Raw genomic sequence first — 23,311 nt, forward strand, 5'->3', positions numbered from 1 at the left:
TTCTGCCTCTTATCATTATGCATCCTTTCGCAGGCAGGGAAAATAAGTCTCTTAAAAATGAAATGGAAATAATTAATGTACAGAGGCAGGCGGATTACACAAAGAAGCAGGAAATCCCTGTAGGTTCTCCCCTTCTGAAACTGTTTTCAATGTCATTCTTGGTGTTAACTTTACCCGGTTTTCGGTCTCAAGTTACTCGGGTACTATCAACTTACTTTAGTGATAGACTGCTGGGGAGCTTGCTTTTCTTCTGCACAAAAGCAGCACACCCTCCGAAGCAGACTGTTTTGCAAGTTAGTAGTTTCGTTGTTATTGAATCCATACCACTCAGTGATGCAAAAGCCCTCCCACCAAGGTAGAGAAGGCTAAATTTCTCTAGCCAGAGACAGAGCTTTTCGCACCGGCTCTCTGATTTGTCGTCCTCGCCATGGAGGGGGCACGTTGTGGTCAGCTCTAGAGCCCGGTAACAAAAGGCGAAGCGAAGAGGGAAGAGGCTTGCAGAGCGGTCGAGCTGGTGACGGCCAGGGGAACTCACAACGACCGGGGAAGCCCAGCACCGGCCGCGCAGGGGCGGAGAGTCCATGACTTGCCGGTATTGGGGGAGGAGCGGACAGAGGACAGCGCCGCGGGGCCGCGGTGGAGGCGGGGAGTGGCTGGGGGCGCCCTATGGGCGGCCGGGGGAGCCTGGCATGCCGCGGCAGGAAGCTGCGTCCCCTGCCCCGTCGCCGCGCGGCGCAGGAAGAGGCCGAGACAGTGATTCAGGTACGCGGGCGCGGAGTGGGCGGCGGGGCGGGTTTTGGCACTGCCGAAGCTGCGGCCACTCCCTGCCGGACACCCGTGGCCGCTCCGGTCCGGTCCTCACCGCTCGGGGCGGCGCGGGTTGTATGTGACAGCGGCAGCGCCCACCTATCTCCGCGGTGGCGAGGAAAGCCAAAGCGCGGGTTTGCGGAGCGGCGTCTTAGCCGCCTCCCTAAGTCCTACTGGGGGCTTCCCGGCGCCCAGTTTGAGCCCGGCGGAGACCAGAGCTCCGCTCGGCTCCGGGGCATGTACGCGGAAGCTCGCGGTTGTCTCTGCTCCGGTGACGGGTGCTGAGCCCGCGGAGCTGGGACAGCAGTGTGCTGCTTTCCTTTGACACGGACGGCAGCTGGCACACGCCAGACCATATATTCGCCTGCCTAGTCTTGGAAATGTTCCTGGTTACCTTTTAATATTTTAAAATATTATTATTAAATATTATTAAATATTATTTAATATTCTAATATGAATCTAAAGCTCTTTTTTGGGGGGCTTTGTCTCTTTTTCTTTGTCCAAAAATGAGAATGGGTTGACAGTCCTGAAGTACTTTACTTATGTACAATAAATTGTATTACTCTAAAAAGAGATTCATTATTGGTTCTCTCTATTTTATTTTTTTTAAAAGTCTAAATACTGATGTTTCCTGAATCTTTGACAGTCTTTGGTTATCCAGAAAACTGATAGAATAGAAGTCTTGGGGAACAGTGAGGGAGAACTGAATGTGTTAATATATATATACAATCTGCTTCAAATCTATCTGCTTAAAAGCAAGGAGGTTAGTTTTGGTCACCCCACCATTTTATAAAGCTGTTTCTTTGAATCAATGGCTTAGAATGCAGATAGATCACTGATACACAGTATTTAATCATCCAAACCAATGAATAAATTATCATAATTGTTATTCAAAACATGTGAGTTTCTATGATACGTGGAATGAGACTCCTTTTCCTATTTCTCCTTTGTTTTAGCTAGTCCTTCCTCCTGACCTTAAGGTTGATGCAAATCCCTTGACCCTCCAAATGCAGAGAGAGTTCCTGCTGATTGAGTAATGCTGGTGCCTGAGCAGTCCTGGCTTCTTTCATTAAAAAATAAAATGTTCACAGCATTCCCCTTCCTCCTCCACTCAGCTCTACTTACGTAAAAGGTAATCATGAATCTGCCATAGTTGGATGTTTACTTAGATCCAGCAGCACTGGGTTCTTAATTCAACAAAACACTTGAGCATTAAACAATTTCTCAAGCCTGTTCTTATGCAATAAAACACTTACAGGCTCATGTGATCTTGACATCTCTAGAAACTGAAAAGAATTTTAAAGATTATTTAAGATGAATTAAATTTATGAGTGTTTAATCCCCTAGTGACCTATGTATGGTGCTGGTCATTATAAAGTTCTTCTTTCTCCCCAAGTATAACAGTACTTACCATTATGCTCTCTCTTCTTCCAAAGAAATACCTACTTGATATTTCCTTTTGCTTTGTTGTGTCCTCTCAGATAGGCTCACAAAACCAGCTTTCTTGCCCTCTGCCCTTCTTTTTCCCCTAGTGTGTGTACATAGACCACATGATTTTGCTAGCACTGTCTGTAACAGACCTTAGTAGTTCACTTTATCTGTGCTTTAACTATCAGTCAATACTGCTTTCTGCACTAAAGTATTCCTGGCTTTTTTTTTTTTTTTTTTTTTTTTTTTAATTCTTGAAAGTCCTTTGCAATTAAAGCAAAATACCTATTCCTTGTGGATCTTCCTTTCTTCAGTTATCCCAAGTAATGTAGAAGTGAAATGTTTTAGAGAGTTAAGTGCCACTGTAGTTTATCAGAGCTGTTTAAAATCTGAGGAGAAAAAAATGGATAAAGCCAGAGCTAACTAAAATTAGCTAACTGAAGTGAATAGGCAGTCTCATTCATTCCTGGCCTGTTTCATTTTCTAGCATATACATAAAACTAAGCAAAGAAGTCTTTATGGTGATAGGGTAAAGTGAAGTTTATCTCAAAGTCTTTGAGATTTCTGTTTATTCTCAGCTAAAAAGTACATTTTCTTGTAAGGACTCCTTCAGTCCTCAGGAGTTTGCTATGACAAGGATGACCACCTTAAATCATGATGATCAGGACGTGGTTGTGTGGTATATCTGAACTGCCTTTTGAAAGCGGAGTTCATTCCCAAATCCTGTGTGATGACTATCTTTGAGCATGATTTGCTCCCTGAGGATGCTGCTGTTAATTCTCTTATTTGTCATGCTGCTGTACTTGGTCTGTGGATCTTCCCATTGACCCTAAATACAGTTAGTCATGGATCCCCTTTCTGAGGAAGGGCTAATACTTACTTGACCCTACTTTTCTGTATTCCAACTTCAGCCAGCTGGTAATACAAGGAGAGATGATTATATAAAAGTGATCTCGAGATAACTTTCTGTTTTCTAAACCCCTTTTGAACCATGTGGTCTTTAAGAAAAGGTACTTATGTCCTAGATCCCTTTCAAAGTCACCAAAGCTGGGACTTCTCTGTTGCTTCTTGGACAATTAGGTTCTAATAGTAATTTTAATTGTACCTTTATTGCCTGTATATGAATATAAGCAGTTTCTGTAGCAAGAGTTTATGTTTTGAAAAAAATTAATGCATATGTTTTCACAAAATGCAGCACATAACCTATATGTGAGAGTACATGTATGAATGTATTTACACTGGTTGTTATTCATATCTCAAGTTACTTGTGAACCCCAGAATGTATTTTAACACATGGTTAAACTGGTGGTGTATTTTTTTTAAATAATGCAGCATTAAGCATTAAATCACAATGATGGTGAATCTACAGCATACCACAGAGCTGCTCTTTTCCTTAGGTCATGATATTTAAAAGTGCAATTATGCCATTACACATGGACTGAAGTCAGTCATTTTTTCAGGAGCTGTCACATATAGAGCAAGATGCATCTTTTTGGTTCCCATATGGATTTCGGGATCAAAAACCCAAAGGTTGATCATGATTTACTGTGGGACAATTAATATCAATGTATTAATATGATAATTTCAGTTCTCACAGCTAGTTGGCTTTGGCTCTTTGGTATGTTCTGCCCTGAGAAGATTGTCATCTACCTTCTGAGCTCTAACCTACCTCAAATGCATTTAGCACTGTGGAGGCATTAGCCCTCTATTCCATGTCTGGCAGGAATGTGGAACACAACTGATGGAAAACAGACTGCTGCTTATGAATCTTCACTGTTAGCAATACTTGTCATATGGTTTGACTGTTCCACCAGGGCACCAGGCAGATAATTAGGTGTATGTGACATTCAAGGACAAAACAAGTAGAGTGAACCATGGCAATATGTGGAAATATTACATATTGTTTCCTTTCTGTTAATGAAAAGCTGCCAGTGATGAATCAGAGCTTGATGTCATACGACACTTAGTTATAAAAAACAGGGGGACAAAGAGAGAATGAGCTGTTCAGTATCTTTTTTTCTGTTGCTCTCAGTTCTCTGTCAACACTAATGAAGAGCCTGCTCCTAATGGTTTTTTTTTTGGTTAGCTATCCAAGCAATCAGAGCCAATGGATACTTTTTTAAAGTAATAGACTCTCAGAAATTAATTCAAGTTCTGGCCTTGAAAGAGCAAAAGCTTTTCACTATGTTTTTAAAGCAAATGTCAAACATAAACTCTTTTTCATGTCTGTATGGGCATGACTGGCATGTAATGCCTGCTCCCTGCCAAGTCTGGTATTAACTGTGGCTACCACTTAGAGGAAAATTAAAACTATTTGGGTTTTTGTCCTTGAAGGCTCCCCATAAAATTTAAGAAGGTCCTCTGTAGATTTATTGCAATATCAGTTCATGGGTTTTCAGTGCATGCATGTATGCAGTATGGCATTTCAGTGACATGTGGATCATACTGTGGTCTTGAACGCAGTGGTCCAAGGCCATCAATTTAAGCATAAACACAGTGAGCACCAGAACCTAGACATAGTGGGGGTGTGTGCTGGTCAGCATGTGTGAGGCAAAAAGATCATGTAGAAGATCAGTGAGTTCAACCTGGGGATTTTGACCTGTATTTCATACAGATGTAATTTTGGTGGGCAGTTGAACAAAGGGTTGTATTTTTATCCTGTCTTTAAGGTATTTGAAGCAGTTTTTTCTTGCCTTTGTGCTTGAGCAGGGGAAAATGCTACTTTGTGCATGAGTGTTTTTGATGGGCACTGTAAGAAGAACTACATTTATGTAAAAATTATTTAGAGTATACTACTTCACTCAGCTCTTTCAGTACCATGACACCAGCAGCAGTACTAACTTGAGGGGGGCTGAAGTCATGCAGAGGGAAATTTGGTGGATAATCTGTTGCCCTGAGGTTCCCTGGTTGTAACTTTTCTATGTAGAAGGAAGCTGAGGTTTGCAGTTACTTTGACACAAAAGTGTATATTCTGCTACCTGCTTATGTGGCATTTGACCTGTAACCTTTCACTGAGTCTGTCCTAACTTATTTCCCAGTGACTTTGGATACCTTTAGTTGCATGAAGTGTGTCCCTATTACCGCAGGCCTGGTTCCTACGGTATATCACTGTGTCCTGCAGCCATAGGGAGGAGGAGGAGGAGGAGATCCAGCAGGCAGGAATTGTGCAGCAAGATTGATTCATTTAATTATTTTGCAAACTCTTTTATAGACTTTTTTCTTCATAGTCTAATTGGACAAAGGACCAGCCACCCCTTGGGGGTGATTGGCCAAAATCCTAAAACATCCATTGTCAAAATATTTTTCTACTATACCATAAACAAGACTTTCCAAGGTTGCAGGTGGCTTGGTTGTTTACATTCCCTGCTACCTCTTCTGTGAGAGAGAAAAGTCTCTCACGGACTTAGAAAATAACAAGAAAATCCTCGCTAACAGCATTTTTGTACCTACAATTCCCCCTTTTTGTTTTATAAGATAACAACCCTACTATTAATCCTAAATAAAAATCTACATCAGTTATTAATTCTAAATGTGTCCTTAAGGCTTTAACTATCTGACTCCATAACAAGAAATTTAAAATTCAGTCTCTGCTTGTGGAAGGACCATCCCAGTCTCTGCTTGCAGAAGGACCATCTGCCTGATGGTTGACATCCTGGTCATCATCAGAAGAGTCATTAGGCTGATGATCTACATTCTGGTCTCCATTTGGATGGTTGGCGTTCTGGTCATCATTTGGAGGTTGCCTGTTCTGCCTCTGGTGCCGTAGGTCAGGGCGAACACATTTTGAAGGTAGCCACTGTATCCCAGTATCTGTGGAAACGCAAGCATACCCACGACCCCAAACGATAAGCTCATGAGGGCCTTCCCACTGGTTAGTGAGTAAATTCCGTACCCAGACTTTTTCCCGGGGCAGCTGTCTGTCGTCTGCAGACTGCAATGAGAGAAAATGATTCAGAATAACAGGATTATTTGAATTTTGTGGTACTGTAAGGTGATTGATTGTATACAAAGCTTTTGCTAGTCGGCTCTGTGGGGTTTCTCCATGCATTCCCCTTTTCTGTTTGTCCAAAACACGCTTCAAGGTACCATGAGCACATTCGACAATGGCTTGGCCAGTAGGAGAATGTGGGATACCAAAGGTATGGTCTACACCCCATAGGTGTAAAAACTGCCGCGTCTTCTCCGAGGCGTAGGCAGGACCATTATCTGTTTTCACAGAAACTGGCACACCCAGGACTGAGAAAGCCAATTTCCAATGGGCAATGACATCACGGCCCTTCTCTCCAGTGTGAGCAGTAGCCCACATAGCCGAGGAGAAAGTGTCAATAGACACGTGCACATATTTCAGCCGACCAAATTCTGGGACGTGAGTTACATCTGTTTGCCAAATCTGCAAGGCTTTTAGCCCTCTGGGGTTTACCCCCGCTGGCAAAGGCGCAACGAGTCCGTGACAGTCAGCACAAGCACAGACAATGTTGCGCGCCTTGGTTGGCGTTAAATGAAACTGCTTCTGCAGGGTATGTCCACTTTGATGGAAGAAACCGTGCGATGCCTTGGCTTGTGCAATTTTGTCAGGCTGAGGCCCTACCCACGCAGGGTTGGCCAGCATGTCAGCCCTGGCATTGCCTTCTGTTAGAAACCCTGGTAAATTGGCGTGGCTTCGAATGTGCAGAATGCAATATGGATGCACTCGAGCTTGAATTGCAGACCACAAGGTTTGCAACAGTGAAAACAGAGCCGCATTGTTCACCTCCTTCAGAAGTGAACAATCTAAGCGTTGGGTGATATCTGCTACATAAGCAGAGTCAGTAACCAAATTCAAAGGTTCCTGTGAGAATCGCAGGAAAGCCATGGTAACAGCCCTTAATTCAACTAACTGAGCAGAGTCTGACTCGGATTGGTGTGTTAATGAACCACCTCAAGGGCAGTGTAGGATACTGTGTGCCCTTACGCACGGTGACCCCCGCTAAAAATTTGTCCCAATCCATACGCCCCAAGCTGCCAACACGTCCCATCCCCAAAGGTTAAGGGAAGTGGTAGCAAAATAAGACCTAATTGTAGCTGGGTGCCCCTCTGGGTCCCTCACCACCACAGGCTGTTCGCTTAAATAGCTCTGTGTGGTTCCTCCTAATCCTGTGATGGCCGATCCTACCGGGGCTAAAGGCCATGAGGGAGGCCACGCAGAAAAGGAGATGACAGTTACATCAGCACCCGTATCAATCAAACCTCGAAGCTGAGTCCGGGGTGGACGGGCGTTCAGCAGGATCAGGGTATGTGTCATCTGTGGCCTTTGGTCAGAGATGTCTGCAGTCCAGAAGGCCTGGGGAAGTCCTGTAGATCCACTGCTGTTATCTTCGTGAGTTTGTTGCTCTATCCTGGGGACACAAGGCTTGAAAGACACTAATTTAGCAAGGCAGGTCTTTTCAGGAATAGTTACAGAGGGTTTTTGCGTGGAGACCATAGCGCAAATCTGACCTTTAAAGTCAGCGTCTTTAATAACTCCTGAGTGCACTAAGATTCCTTGATGGGCAATGTCAGGTTTTCCCACCGGCATCACACTGGATCCCTGGGCTAAGGGTCCATATGTATCCAAGGGAACCTTATAAATACTGCTAGAGTCTAAGACAACTGCAGCTGCGGTGTGGACGTCAAAACCGTCTGATCCCTGGGTGCCGTCCCCAGGGTGGCTGGGTAGGCCTGTGCCTGTACCTGTACCACTCTCTGGGGGAGAGACTGCATTGGAGAGCAATTCCCCCTCCTTGCACCCTGGCGGAAGTTTCCCGGCAATGGCCGACCATCGGCATGAGTCCAGGATCTACAGTAGCCCGTGCAATGCTCTGGCCTGCCACACCTTTTGCACTGGGGGATCGGTGTGTTCTCTTTTTGGCTCGGCTTAGGCCGCTTCCGTTTCTTCACCTGTTTTGGTTGCTTTGGTTCACGACCAGAAGATGCGTGAACAGGCTGCAGGAACGCAGCCAAAGCAGACCTTTTCTGGTTCCCAGATCCCACCTTAGCGCAGGCTTCGACCACGTCTGTTACCTCAGGATCCCCTGGTAAGGCATCTATGATTTTTCTGCACTCTTCATTTGCGTTATCTCTCACTAACTGCCTTAACAACATCTGCCTTAACCCGTCATCCTCAACCTGCTTCTCAAGAGAAGCAGTGACTTTCTCTACAAAGGAGAGGAATGACTCTGATTTCCCTTGAACTATTTCAGTATATCACTTTCTGGGTGCTGACAACTCTATGGTTTTCAACAGGGCAGCCATACCGACCTGTTGAACTTGCTGCAGGACGCTAGAGGACAAGGTACCCTGTAGACTGGGATCAGAGAAGGGACCAGTCCCCATCAAAGCATCCATTCCTGCTGTCCATCTAGGATCGGCAGCAGGGAGCTGCATATTTGCTAATGCAGCCTTGCCGCTACTTTCTCCAGGTTTTCTCAAAAACTGTAAATTGTACAGGTTGAAATAGAATTTGACCTAAGTGTCTGATATCAAATGGAGCAAATCTATATTTATCACCCTTATTATCTGTATAACCTCAGCAGAACCTAGCCCATATTGTGCCACCTTGGATTGGAGGTCCTGGGCAACTTTCCAAGCAATTACCTCATGCTTATCACGCTCGCCAGAATCTGGGAGAGCCTTATACACTGGGAAAGCTGGGATCTCCCCTTTTGGGGAACCAGTACCATCCTGAACTTCTGGCACAGCCTGCGGATGGAGTGTAACAGCTCCCCGGTTACCCCCAGAATCCTCAGATCTATGTGGCATTCCAAGGATTTCTAATAACCTCCAGTCACCCTCCTCCAATGCTTGCATCTTAATAGTTTCTAGGAAGCGATTATAATGCGTCGGACGTACAGTTACCGTGCAGTCCGGAAAGGTCCAGGGACGCGCCCGGCGCCGGCGATGGCCCGTTCTCTGCGGATGCGCCCGGCGCCGCCGCCTCTGCCCGCCGTTCCGCAGCCGCTGCCGCTTCCGGGTTTTCCTGCGGCAGTTTCCGGTTTCGCTGCCGGCCGCGCCGTTTCTTGGCTCGGAGCTGTGGCTCCCGCAGCTGGCGGGGGGGGGGCGCGGGCGGCGCAGGCGGCGCGGGATCGGGCATCCTCCGCTCTAACAGGCTGAGCAGGTCCTCCATCTTTCGGGATAGATTCGGTAACTCTGTCAGAAAAGGCAGATGCTGCATTAAAAGGTCCATGGCTTGGTTCTGCGACTGCGCAGAACAGTCCAGCGCCAGGGAGGGCAGCGGAGCACAGCCAGGCAGTCCCGGGGCAGGCACGCCCGGCGCAACGCCCGCTAAGTTAGATCCAGGTGCATACGGAACCGAACTAGGAGCCTCTCTGGGCGTCCAGGTTGCTAAGCCGCTGATGTGCGGCCCTGGATAAGCCGTCGCTGCCGTCCAGCCAAACGGCAAGGCAGGCTGTGCGCCCTGCCTCTGCCCTGACCCCCCCGCCTCTGCCGGCGCGGGGTCCCTGGGGGCCACGGAGTCCTGCGACTGTGCAGGGTGAGGCGGCGCAGGCTCTGCCTGTGGAGCCGGGGGGTTTTTCCGAATCCACCATCATTTACCCTGGAAGCCCAGTCAGCGGGGCCCCCCTCGGACATTCCTCCGTCACTCATCACCGAAATAGGCGATCCAGCCCTGCTATCACAGTCAAGGGCTGTCAGCAGAATAAATAACGAACACCAGGTTTTGTATAATTCTAACGCTGCTGGGTCCCCAGTCGGGAGCTCGTGTCGGACAACGCATCCGAGCTCCTGCCATAAAGAAAAGTCCAGGGCAGTATCTCTGTCCATGGAAATCCCTTTTAAAGTAGCCCAGTCTAATAATTCCCGAATTGAGTTTTCAGGAATGGAGGTGCGCAATATGCTAAACACACCTTTCCAGACCAGTACGACAGCGTCGTTCTGTGAGCCGCTGTTCGCCATTTCTCAGTCCTGTCGGACCTCCCGGTCCCGGACCTTCCCGGAGGGAAGGGGAACAGCGTACCTCTACAGGAATTCGGCTTGGCTCGCAGCATGCAGGACACGTCAGAGAGTGCAGAATCACGTCGGGCAGCACCAAATATTACCGCAGGCCTCGTTCCTACGGTATATCACCGTGTCCCGCAGCCATAGGGAGGAGGAGGAGGAGAAGATCCAGCAGGCAGGAATTGTGCAGCAAGATTGATTCATTTAATTATTTTGCAAACTCTTTTATAGACTTTTTTCTTCATAGTCTAATTGGACAAAGGACCAGCCACCCCTTGGGGGTGATTGGCCAAAATCCTAAAACATCCATTGTCAAAATATTTTCTACTATACCATAAACAAGACTTTCCAAGGTTGCAGGTGACTTGGTTATTTACATTCCCTGCTACCTCTTCTGTGAGAGAGAAAAGTCTCTCACAGGCTTAGAAAATAACAAGAAAATCCTTGCTAACAGCATTTTTGTACCTACATGTCCCCACTGGGAAAAGAAGAGAATGCATTTGCTGAAACTGAACAAACCTTGCAGGATTTTAGGGTTTCTAGGTTGTGGTATTTTAAAGCCAGTGATCTGAAGGCAAAAGTTGTTCTTCACTGTGGAATCATGGCAGACCAGTATGGGGATGGCTTTCCTTTCCTCAGCACTTATTTGCAAAGAATTCCTATTTAGGAATGCATTTACACATCTAGCAAGACTTAAGATGTAATAGTCTAGACAAAAGCAGCACTGACAGAACCCTCCAAGAGTTATGGGGTATCCTCTGTGTCACCAAACCACTGCACTTTGCTGTTTTCCCCACAGAAAAAGAAGCATGGTTTTAATGTATCCCACAGAAAAAGGAGCATGGTTTTAACATATCAGCTGGGATCAATGAATGCTATGAACATCCATGAAAAGAGAAGTGGAAGAACGCTGAAAGCAGAAAGATATTTGCCTTACTTGGCTTACTTCTCACTTGCAATCCATCATGAAAGGACCTTGATGCTAAATGTTCATTAAAACGTAGAACTAATAGACCAGAATCAAGTGCTTGGTTTCATTGTGCATGGTCCCCATCTTGAAAGGCAGAGGCTTTTGTAGAAGTGTGGAAGCTGAGCCTTAGGCAGCTCTGACTGACATTCTGGCAATGTTTGCTGCTTCTTGGGTTTTGCAGCCATATTGAAGTTGTCAGTGTAACAATATTGGAACATTATTCAAAAAGCTAGCAAACCTGGACAGGTTTCAGCAATGCTAGAGGGCATTAGATGGAAAAATAAACTGTGTGAAACTCATCAGAGAACTTTCAGTTTAAATTGTTTAAAACTCTTTCTAATTCCAGCTCAGACAGCTGCAAAGGCTTTTCTCACAAGATTTAAAATTTTAATCTTAACTTTTTTCTGAAACAAGGTGAGAATGAGAAAAGAGGGATGAGAATGATGAACCTTGCTACAGATTTGTGCACTTGAAAGGGTAGCTGTTATCCATATTGTGAATGTAACAGTTTTCTTATAAATATTCATGTCCTATGTTGCTTCTACATACTGTAGAATTTTATGTATTACACTTTGTTACAAAAGCTAAAAGCATGGAATAAACAAATAATAAGAATCCTTGTCAATACTGAAGTTGCATTTCAATCCTATCTTCAGTGTTTTGATCACTTATACCTTAACTTTTTAAAGCTAAAGATCTAATAAATTGAATTATGGTCTTCAACACTTTTGTGTCTCAGATCTGACTGCAAACTGAAACCTGGCTTATACTTGTCAAACACTGAGAGGAAAAATATGAAAAGTGCATTTTCAGTCCATGCTTACTGAGAAGAAAGATTTAATGTGGGAGTTTGTGGTATGAAGCTGGGATACACACTTGAATACACATTAGTTCACACAGATGAATGGACTGCTGGCTGATGGATTCTTGAAAATTCACTGAACTTACATTTTTGGGTAATGGTGAATGGAGAATCACATTTTGCTCTTCCTGTAGGAAGTCAGAAAAAAATTTACCATAAGGCATTCCTCCTCTAAAATCCTGTTGGCAGTTTGGGGCATTTTACAGAAACTGGGAGCCAGGACTAGAGAGGATATCTTGCAAGAAATCCTAAAAATGGAAAGCTGAAAAATATTACTGGTGTCACTTGGAAGACCTACACTCCTAATTACCTTCATAATCGTGGCTTTAAATTCTGTGAAAATCACACTGTGTTGAAAGCATTCTTCTGAAAGTACTTGCAGATTTTTAAAAACCTTGCAAGCATTGACCTGTGGATCTTTCTCCCTGACAGTCTCCAGTATATAAAGTAAAATGTAGAAATTATAGTACATGGTGGTTTCTCACCCCATTCTACCCCCTTTACTGTCTTTTTAGCTACAGGAATAGTCGGATTCTGGAATGCAGAGGAATTTACAGTTAAATATCTGTTGATCCAAATACTAATACTGTTTTCTTATTTGAAGGGTAATACTGTTTTCTTATTTGAAGGGGAATAATTTGATGTAAGCCACATTTTAAAAACAAAACAAAAAATCATTATGAAAAACATTCAATATATAAATAATTCTAATACTATTTAAAGTCTCTGCATTTTTACCCTCCACATTACTTTGCTCTGTGTAAGACATTTTTCATGTATGCTCTTTCTTGTAGACTATATATTGAGCTAATAGAGTTTACAAGCTGCAGAAATGTTTACGGTCTTCAGAAAAGGACAATTCAAGAATAATAGACTCTTTACAGGGACCTGATTTTGCCCCCTATTGTGATCTTTTTTCTGTGCTGTCTCAGTTCTTTGCATGAAAAAAGGCAGAGATTGACTGTCTAATGCAGCAGCAGTGATTGTAGCTTTTGATAGTGACAAAAAAGAGATTTATTACTCAGTCCTGAAGGAAGATCTTTACATTGAGCTCATATATTTCCTTACATGTGACCTAGTTTTAGCTTAGCTTTCTGTTTTCTAGAGTATATTCCAAACAGTGTGGTATATAATATCTATACACCAGAATATCAGACTGACAAAATCAAAAACCTCAGCATCAACATCCAGCATCAGGATGTTAGACTTCATATCTTGTTCTTAAATGAAACTACAGGAAAACACTACTCTGACTCTTTCTCTGTGTTTTGGTGTTGAGGACACAATGGTTTAAAAATCGAAGTATATTTTACATGATAAGTTGTTCTTGTTGATATTTTCCATAATACCAATAATTTTGAAATCCATCTATCCAACTTCTGGTCCTACCAGGTAAGAAAAACTTTCTCTATGTGTGTGATCTGCAGACTAAAATGCTACTTGCTGCAACAGTTACTACTTCATCTGTCCATCTTGCTTGGCTTGCCTACTCTTTAGAAGAGACTTTTCAAATAATTTTCAAACTTCAGGTATATAGCTTAAGGAACTAGGATGATAACATGCATGTTACCCAAAAGTCTTGCTAAAAGGCTGCTTTACTGTTGAAGAGGGCTGGATTCACTGAGTGCTTCCCTCACTGTTTTTGCAGTATATCCATTCCTAGCAGCGGCTAAATCAAATAGATCTGGTACTGTCCATATCATTACTATAATGACTCTGGGGTACAGTTTTTGCTTACACAGGTGAGAAATTTGTACAGAATTTTGTGGCTAAGAGAGAGCTTTCTCCCTTTGGCTGAAGTCATGCTGTACATTCCTCAAAGGCACTCAGAGACTGGGGGGATTGAGAAAAAAATATTGTACCCAGTGTAACTGCTTCCTGGCCATGATAGTATGGCTACTGGAAAAGCACCTTCACGTGTTGATTATAACACCATCTCATGGGCTGCTGGACTATTTTGAAGCACACTTATTCTGACTTTCATTGACTGACCTCTTTTTATCAACTGGAAAGATGTCATGCAAAGACCTTCACAAGATAAACAAATGACTTTAGGACAAGGTACAGAACTACATATGGGATTATAACCTGTTTTGTTTCTCTTTTCAATCACACATATAAATGTTTAACTGGGACACAACATCATGAACTGTGGAATACGTGTGAACCTAGTTCTCACAGTTGAATATCATGCAGTGTGTGGGAAAACCAGAACCTTTGCTATAATAGAGGGGCCTTCTGAGCTAAAAGGATGACTTTTCACAATAATGTGCAAGAGGAGGAAAGAGTTGATGATTACAGTGTCGGATACATACAGCTCTCAGGACATAGCAGAAATCATAGTTTGCAAACATAATTGGCAGAGTGCACCAAAAAGTAAGTTCACAGGGACATATTTTCATTCTGTGCAAAAAAGAATGACTGCAAAAATGCAAACAAGGCTAATTGCTTTAGTTGCAGTACTAACCAGGAGCAGAGTTCAGGCTTTCAAAATCATAGGGTGCTGCCAATTGCAAAAACTGCAAAAGGTAACATCATGTCTTGCTTTCAGGCAGACAGAAGACAAAATTTGGTGCAGCAGTTTAGTGTTTACTGTATTTATTGTATATTCTTGAAACACTGTCCTTGGGAGCTCAATAATTGATGTCAGCAAAAAAAAGCTATGGCTTTTCCCCTCTGACTTTTCCTGCTTTAATGCATGTTGCATACATTCTCCTAGTGTTGTCACCATCTGAAAGGACAGGTGTTTATAAAGGTACAAAAATAATTTTCAAGTACAAAGATCAAGGGCAGGAAATCCTGACTCCTCCCCAGAGCTGCACGTCTCTGCTTGGGTTGCTAGACCCAGAACATCAACCCCAGACCTTTCATTAGGAAAGGTCCCCCTATAATTCGTCCTTTCCCTTCTGATTGTTACCACTGTTACTGATCTGGATATCCCTCAATAGTTGTGGTATCTATTTACAACATGCATTGCTAGTAGTGAAAGATTCAAATTGCTGGGAAGGGGTTATGGGTTGAGAAAGCTATGTTTTCCTTGTGAAACCAGAGCAGTGTGGTATTTGCAGCAGACAGCAATTCTGCCCAGCATGGTTCCAGCACTAGGGCCAAAGTGGGAAGCCCCACAACCAAATATGGCCACATGGAGCGATTTGGAATTGCCATGCACACTTGCATCTGGGACACTTTTATATATGCTGTGGCCTCTTACTATATGATGCAGAAATTATATTTTCTATGTATTTGCTCCCATTTCTCCCTTAGATTCCAGACAGATGTAGCAGGGAGTTGGTGGGTTAAGAGCCAATTCCATGACCATCCAGCTGGTTGTACTAGAAAGCACCAGGTGAAAACAGAGCAAATTTATTCTGAGAAAGACCTGCTACTAACAAGTGGATGAAAGCAAGTAAATCCTAAGAATGTTTTCCAACATTTCAGCTCATGATTAAGATATCATAATTAAGACAAAGTATCAAAAGAAGAAAAGTGAACAGCTTAACAGAGTTAAGCTTATATAGGGCCACTGAAGACTGTACCATTTCCCCAGCATTTGGGGGATGTGGTCTGCTCTAACCAAACCCTATGGAAATGGTAGGTGAAAGGAAATAGCCATGCAAAGAAATACAGAAGCCTTCTGTTGTTTTAATTTCCTCTAATACATGGCCATGACAGTTTGGTCAGAGAAGAACAAAGGAAAATGAGTCCTATTGGTGTCTTCTTCCTACTGTTCAGCCTTTCTCCTGTCCCTTGCAATGCATGCACAGTTATTATGGGATTTCTTGTTGTGACGTACAAATGAGTCGCAATGGGAAGTTAAAAGATATTCCTGTGAAACTGATTTTGGAATAATGAGAAAAGTTTCACTATAACTGTGATCATTTATGAAAAGATTGTCTGTTCCTGTATTAAGAGAGGGAAGGAGGAAAAAACCCACAACGTATTCATAAACCAGAAGAAATAAATAAGTTGTTCTAACTCATTTTTATTATAACTTTTTCTTTCTTTAAAATTATATGCTGTTCTAGCAGACTTGAATTTTTTGTAAAAATCCCTGTTAATAATTTCCTTCCTTTTCAGTTGTTGTCACTGTATTCTGTGATTTACTACAAGAAGGGTATTTTATTTCTGACTTTCTGAACTTCCTGCAAGCAGATCTGGTGGAATCTGGTGCCCTCCTGAAAGGCACAATTTTGGTTGCTGGTCTACCCAGCCATGCTAAATTTATCTGAACAAGTTTTACGTATCTAAAGATGCCAGAGAAGCAGATGTTTTATGTTTACTCAGGGTCTTTTGTCATCAGGCACTAGAGAACAAACTTAACACACCCAAAGCCACATACCTTTTAAAATTATATTACATTTGGTTAAGAATCACCCTTTTTTCAAGCAAGATATTTTACTGATTAAATTACTGTTTGGTAGCTGTGCAAGCAGGCTCAGTCCTGATTCTTCTTTCATCTCTTAACAGAAGGAGAAACTGATTTAAGCAGATATTAGTGTTCCCTCTGTTTTCTTCCTCTCCCATGTGTGTAACAAAACTGCTTCTTGATTGTTCTCTTGACTTTAAACCTTTAGTGAATTGGAGAGAGTAATGAAGAGAGAGGGTAGAGTAGTGGGCACTCAGAAGTAGGAGGCAGGTTTGTATGTGGAGATTCAGAGGAAGGCAGAGAGCAACGGGTATCTTGAACAGGAAAGAAAAGTTGGATATGAAGACAAGAGCTGAAAAGTGGAAATGAAGTGAAACAAAAATAGCTGAGGAAGTTAAAGATGGGGTGAGGAAGAGACAGGAAGATTGAGCAAAAGATGAAAACCCAAGAAAAGATAATTTACCACAAGTCTTTTGGAGGGACCCACTAGAAAATGAGTATAAATAATTTTGCCAAAATATGCCAAATAGTCTTGGGCACTTAGGACCATCAGGATTTAGGTTCAGTTGTGTATCTTCTTGCAAAGTCAGAAGTTTATGGTAATGTTTGCCTCAGCTGTGCAAAGGCAAAAAAAGCAATGTGGTTATTTTGCATATGTGAAAGATTTTAATCACATAAAAAAGAAGAAGGATATGGAATATTTCCATGGGAAATGAACAGATTAAGTAGGCAAGCAAACCTTCACATTGGAAAGAAGAACTACTTACTGAAATAGATGGTCTTGGGATTAAATGTTTCATCTTCCTCCCTACATCTCTGAAGACTGAAATGTGCAAATAAAATTAGCACAGTACATCCTGACACAGATAGCCAAAAGCCTTTTCTATGTTTTCTGAATTACTCCACACCTGTGCTTAGTGATTTTTATTATGAAGTCTGTAAAAAGTGAAATGTGTGAATGTGTGCTCCAAATTGAAGCTTTTCGTAACCATTTTTCTGGACACTGTTGCAGCATGCTCCAGTACTCCTTGTTATGTGTGTCCTGTTTGTGCAGCCAGCACCCTCATGCTGACTGAAGCTGTAGCAGTGTTTTATGTTGCTCAGAACAGCATCAAATTTTGTATGAACATCTGTCAGGTGCCGATGCACTGACCTAATCCTGTGGGGAATAAAAATCTATAGTAGTTATTAATCAGTTAATTATGTTTAGTTATATAAAATATTAATTGTTTTAATTAGTTATTAATTATTAGCAACTCTGTCCAACATGCGTGTTTAGAAGAGATCACATGGTTTTTTCAGCATTAGTGTACCATCTGACATCTGCTGTTGCAGGGAAGAAACGCAGTAGAAGGGTCATCCCCGGCTGCAAGCCTGCGGCGAGTGGGTGCTTGCCGCCGCGGGAGGGCACTGCAATCCTCTCGCTCCATCAGCACTCCTGAGGCAGGGCCACATTTCTGGGAAATATTTTAAAGTTTCAGGAAGAGGCTTGAAATTTTTACTTTTTTTTTTAAACATCAAAAAGCTATCTCCTCCTTGTTTTAGGACTAATGAAGTAACCTCTCACTTTAATTGTATTCCAGCATGTACATGTTTACAAAGTTTCACAGCAGTTACTATGAAAAGTTTGTAACTCGATCATCTTTCACTATTACTCCATCCTTTTCACTCTCCTTAATTAACTATCAGTGCTTCTTGTTTCCCTGTGTATACTTTTACATTCCTCTTTATCCATATTTTTCAGGGTGACCATGTATTATTTTATTTATTGTAACCAAAATAGAAGAGTAAAACCATAATACAATCCTATACAAACCACCTATGGGAATATTTAGGATGCCCATGCAAAGAACCCAAAGGAAAGCAAAACCAAAACCCAAACCCAAACTCACCACCAAAAACAGATGCAAATATTTTTTCCTTACGCCTACAAATCTGTAGTTAGCCTAAATAAATTTGTAACCTGAAAAGTAAATATCTATTTAACTTGAGGATTTCTCTGGTGAAAATGGAACTGCTTAAAAGAGAAAGTCTGGAATCTATCAGACCACAACCTGAAAAGAAATTTTATAAATGTTTCCAGAAATAAAATTTTTTGATAATTATTGCTCTTGTAATATACCCCACTTTTGGTTATACCAAAAGTTCTTTTCTTTACATGTGATAAACACTGTCTGCACCAGAGAGAGACATCTCCCTGGATTAAATGCAACATGCCAAAGAGTCTGACTAATTTTTTTCAAACTTGGAGCCATTTAAAATGGCATGGCTGGAAAGTTAGGGGAAGTGACTCTGAATGGAGTGTAAGCATAGAGATATTCAGCATCACATACCTGCTTTACTACTCTTTGACATTCCTGCTAATTTTTAACTTGTATGGAAGCGACTTCCATAATATAACTTGTGTAATTTGACAACCTGACTTTGTTATATATAGTGTGACATTTCCAAGCTTCTACTCTGCAGTCTGAAGAGTTGCACACTATGAATAGTTCCACGGCCCCTTCTAATCCCTCTCCTTGGGCTACCATGGCCATTGCTTAACCCTAAACAAGTTAAGTCTCTCAGCTGGTTTCTGTACATCTCTACATTTCGTATCTGTCTGTGAGTTTGACTGGTCCTTGATTCCCCTGACACTAGAAAAGGAGCAGCAAAACATTAGAGATTGCATGTTGATTGCCGATTGAGAGAATCTTGTCTCAAATGTTACAGTATTTTTGTAATCTAAATGAAATTAATGAGAGACAGAAAAGCATCTTTTTCCCTCAAGTGTGCTTGTAATTTGATGCTGTCCTTGGTCCACACAACACACAAACACAGGTTGTGAAGATTTCCTTCAGAGGCTGTTGTTTAATGGTAACTTCGCTTAGAATATGAAGAAAAAGAGAAGGGGAAAACTGTCACTAATGCAGGATTCACTGAGAGGATTTCAGCTGTCTTAAAGGTACTGTCCGAGGTTTTCACCCAATTTACCATCATGCCTCCAGAGGGAGAGGTAGTGAGGGAGAATGAACCTTTGTTCACCAGGAATGGGGTGATTACAGGGCAGCAGACAAGAGGAAAGGGGAAGGCAGAGGCCAAGTATATGGCAGGTTTGCAAAAGGAAGAACTACTTTGTTGATATGCGTCCCTCTTTCTGTAAAAGGATGAAGTTAAGGTTGAATTCAGCTGTTGCAAACACTATTTTTCTCTTTTGTACTCTAGATGCTGAAGCTTGTTTTTCTTTACTGTGGTTTGGACTGTGGAGAGTCTATTAAGTGAATGCCCTTTGGTTTGGGAAAGGAGGAAAGAGAAGAAGTAAGTGCATTTAAAACAGAGATAAACAGCAAAGTTAACAAGGTCTGTTTTCCTGAGTTTTAGTGTCTTGAGGTCAGTCTCTTGAGTGGACTCGATGAACAAGGATGTGCTCTCAGGATGGTATTGATGGAGGTGTCCTGTCCTTCTGTAAAAGGGGGAGTCGGGGAGAATTCTTTTTTATTGATTTCTCAGATGAAAATGAAGCGCAAATGCGGCAGAATTATATCTGAGAACTGTTTACTGATAAAGAAGGGTAAATGTTCTTACCGAAGGGGGATAGAAAAGAGAGCAGAGAGGGAGAAAGAAACAGAGAGAGAAACAGAAGACAGGAACAGCCTTACCGTAAGAACCCTGAGTGCTCTGTCGTCATCAGCTCAGCAGATGGAGCATGTGATATACAGAAAAGACTCCACTACTGGAATAAGTAGTAAAGTAGGTATGTTTATTCCAGTGCTGGGATGCATGGGGGATAATTCCTCCAAAGTCATGCCTGCCGACAGCTGCATTCAGTTTGGTATATATCGGGTTACAAACTCCATATTCATTAAGTTTCCCAATACACCATACATATTCATTACCTAGCCCCCCCTAGCCTCGCCTCATATTACAATGAGCCAAAAAGTCATTTACATCTGCATTGCGTTTGCACAGTGTCATCTGGTGGTCGCAGGCAGGGGTCTCTGGGATGAAGTAAAGAGTCTTCCTCATTCCGAACTTTTCACCTTGCTTCCCTGCGCATGCTCTTTATGTCCCTGGCCCAAGTGCAAACTTCAAGGCTGGTTTAAGTTAGGTTCGAAAACAGGATCTTTGGTCAAGATTCCTTCCCCTTTATCAATAGTCTTATATCTTTTCATCCTGCTTTGGTAGGCCCAGTAAGTGTTGAGCAAGCTGTATGCATTGCCTTTAACAAACAGCTTCTTAGCAAATCATTTAACCTTTGCTTCCCCCTCCTCCCCCTGATTCACATGTGTGCTGCAAGCCACGGCAAGCCCACATGGCTCTTGTGAGCGGTTGGGCACAATTTCCAAGCAGCTGCGGCAGTGGGTCTCTGGCATTGGCAGCAAGCCACAGCGAGCTTGGGCAGCTCTTGTGAGCAGCTGGGTGCCGGCAGCAGCTGCAAACTAGCTGCCACGGGCTGGTACTGCAGACTGGCTGCAGGCTGGTACTGCGGCAGACAGGTGCGGCAGGCAATGAGGGAAACACGGCAGCGGTGGTGGCTGTGGCTGGGTGCAGGTGGTGTCTGCTCCGTCAGGGAAGCAGCAGAGCATCAGGTCGTTGTGGCGACAAGCTGCCTCGTGGAAGCAGTGAAGCAGGGCAGAACAGGTGCGGACAGGGAAGCAGAACCACAGGGAGGAAAAGGCAAGGGTGGGAGGAGGGCCAAGCAGACCCTTTGGGCGAGTTCCGGCTCCCTCCAAGAAACCCAAAGAAAATGGCCTCGGTTGTGTCGCAGTTAACTGCTTTTATGTGCTACGGCTCCTCCTGCAGCCTGATTTGCCAAGCATTTTTTCCCAGGCATTTTTCCTGGACATCCGGGCATCTGCCCCACCAGCCAGTGGGGAGTCGCTTTCAGCCCAGTCGTGGAAGTTTCTCTCCCCTGCCAGGGACTTGGCTGCCAGGCAGAGTCTCCCTGGGGACAGGGCTGCCAGCACATGTACAGCCCTTATAGAAACGCTTCACCTCATGTATAACATATGTTGAGGCATAAATAAAATCAGGTTGGTCCCTCTCAGGAGGCAGTAGCATAGTTTGCATCCTTCAGCTACCTCCTGTTTTCAGGAAATCTGAATGAAATATCCAAGACTGAAGTTGCTGAGTTTGAAAACTGCTAGAAAAAATAATTAAGACTGAGATCTAAAGCAAGGTGATTTTTGTACTCACAAGTAATAAAACCAAGCAAAAAATAAAGGTAACAGAGACAAATGCATTGTGCAAGGCCACCACAGCCTAATTCCTGGTTAGATCTGCTGCCTCACACTACACCTAGCTGTGAATTTTCAACTTGTCAAGAATTAAACAAGGAAGTGTTTTATAATGATTACTGCTATTACTGAAAGGCTTCTGGGAATACATGAACAGCTCCAGCCAAAGCTGAGTCAGAAAAATCTAGCAAATTTGCATGAGGGTGCTCTGTAATAGCTGTGTTTACAAACTGCAGGCTGTTCTGATGTCACTGAGAGGTACTTTTTAAGGGGAGTAAATATAAATTCAACACATTGTCATAGTTTAACAGCCAGCAGCCAAGCACCATGCAGCTGCTCACTCACTCCCCCACCAGCTGGACTGGGAAGAGAGTGGGAAAAGTAAAAGCTAGAAAACCCGTGATATGAGATAAAGACAGTTTAATTGGGAAAGGAAAAGCTGTGCACACAAGCAAAGCAAAACAAGGAATTAATTCACTGCTTCCCATGGGTAGGCAGATGTTCAGCCATCCTCAGGAAAGCAGAGCCCCACCAAGCGTAACAGTTACCTGGGAAGACAAACACCATCAGTCCAAATGTCTCCCCCTTCCTCCTTCTTCCACTCACTTTATAAACTGAGCATGATGTCATACGGTCTGGTCACCTGTTCTGGCTGTGTCTCCTCCCAACTACCCCCAACCTCCTTGCCAGTGTGGCAGAACAAAAAGCAGAAAAGGCCTTGGCTCTGCATACAACAACAAAAACATCTCTACTATCCTCACTGTGCTCAGCACAAATCTAGAGCATAGCCCCATACCAGCCACTGTGAAGAAAGTTAACTCTACCCAGCCAAAACCAGCACACATCCTCTTTCATGATCATTAAACCTTTATTACTGTTAAATATTTTTTATAAAGAATATTCAGATTACAGACAAAATTGCCACTGCAATCTTTTACCTCACTATAAAATTTCAAGTAATTGTATTTTTATTTTAACTGCTCTGGCTGATTATTAGAGACAATAAAGGAAAAATCTTTGAGGCAGGTGTCATTTGACTCATTTATCCCTTGGGGAAAAGAAAGCTATTGACTGGCAAGTTTCACACAGGAGCTGAAAACTCCTCTTGTAGCGGTCAGTATAACCTCAGAAATTAGGATGATTTGATGAAACATCTGAATAGCCTTACTAGAAAGGAAGGGCCAGAGATGCTGCCCCCAGAGTCACTCACTAAACACATTCTTTTTTCAAGTGTCAGCCATAATTACCTGTGTTTCCACTGTACTCAGAAAGTGAATGCTCTCTTCAAACTTGATTAATTTCTCAGTTGTTCCAAAGTAGTTATTTACATGATTCCCTGATTTCTCTGTCAAGGTTGTTCTGAACAGGGGACAAAAATTCCTATCTTCAAAATTTTGGAAAGTATTGTAATGGCAAAATTAATATGTAGAGTACTCTTAGTAAGGAGAAAGCAGTGGCTGACAGGACAGGGCTTACAAGACCTGGGCATGGGTTAATATGCTAGGAATAATTGTTATATGTACTTGTAAAGGATTGTACAGATTCAGTGTATATCACTTTCAGTCATAACTCACCAAAAAATAGCAAGATGTGTTGGATGTAAGAATAAATACATGGATATAGTTATACCTAAAGTCACTGGTATTGTGATAAACCGTTACACACATACAACTACTTACCCCTTCTAATGC

General features: G+C 42.9%; 2 protein-coding genes across 3 annotated transcripts in view; one reads left to right on the forward strand and one right to left on the reverse strand.

Moving 5' to 3' along the window:
* Nucleotides 1-428: 428 nt before the first annotated feature.
* The window catches only part of TNS3 (tensin 3), a 369,544-nt gene continuing 346,661 nt past the window's right edge, over nucleotides 429-23,311 (forward strand). For both annotated transcript variants that reach the window (XM_082286390.1, XM_082286375.1), the window contains exons 1-2: nucleotides 429-762; nucleotides 1,764-1,939. The gene's annotated coding sequence lies outside the window, so the exon portion shown is untranslated. The remainder of the gene's footprint in view (nucleotides 763-1,763; nucleotides 1,940-23,311) is intronic.
* LOC309571218 (uncharacterized protein) lies at nucleotides 5,597-20,409 on the reverse strand (the record flags this gene model as incomplete). Its single annotated transcript, XM_082278505.1, has 4 exons — nucleotides 5,597-6,045; nucleotides 7,462-7,610; nucleotides 9,109-9,451; nucleotides 20,310-20,409. The coding sequence occupies 4 exons, from the start codon at nucleotides 20,407-20,409 to the stop codon at nucleotides 5,816-5,818; spliced, it is 822 nt and encodes a 273-aa protein (XP_082134631.1). The 3' UTR covers nucleotides 5,597-5,815.

Source organism: Coloeus monedula (genome assembly GCF_965178545.1).
Source record: "Coloeus monedula genome assembly, chromosome: 1".
NCBI lineage: Eukaryota > Metazoa > Chordata > Aves > Passeriformes > Corvidae > Coloeus > Coloeus monedula.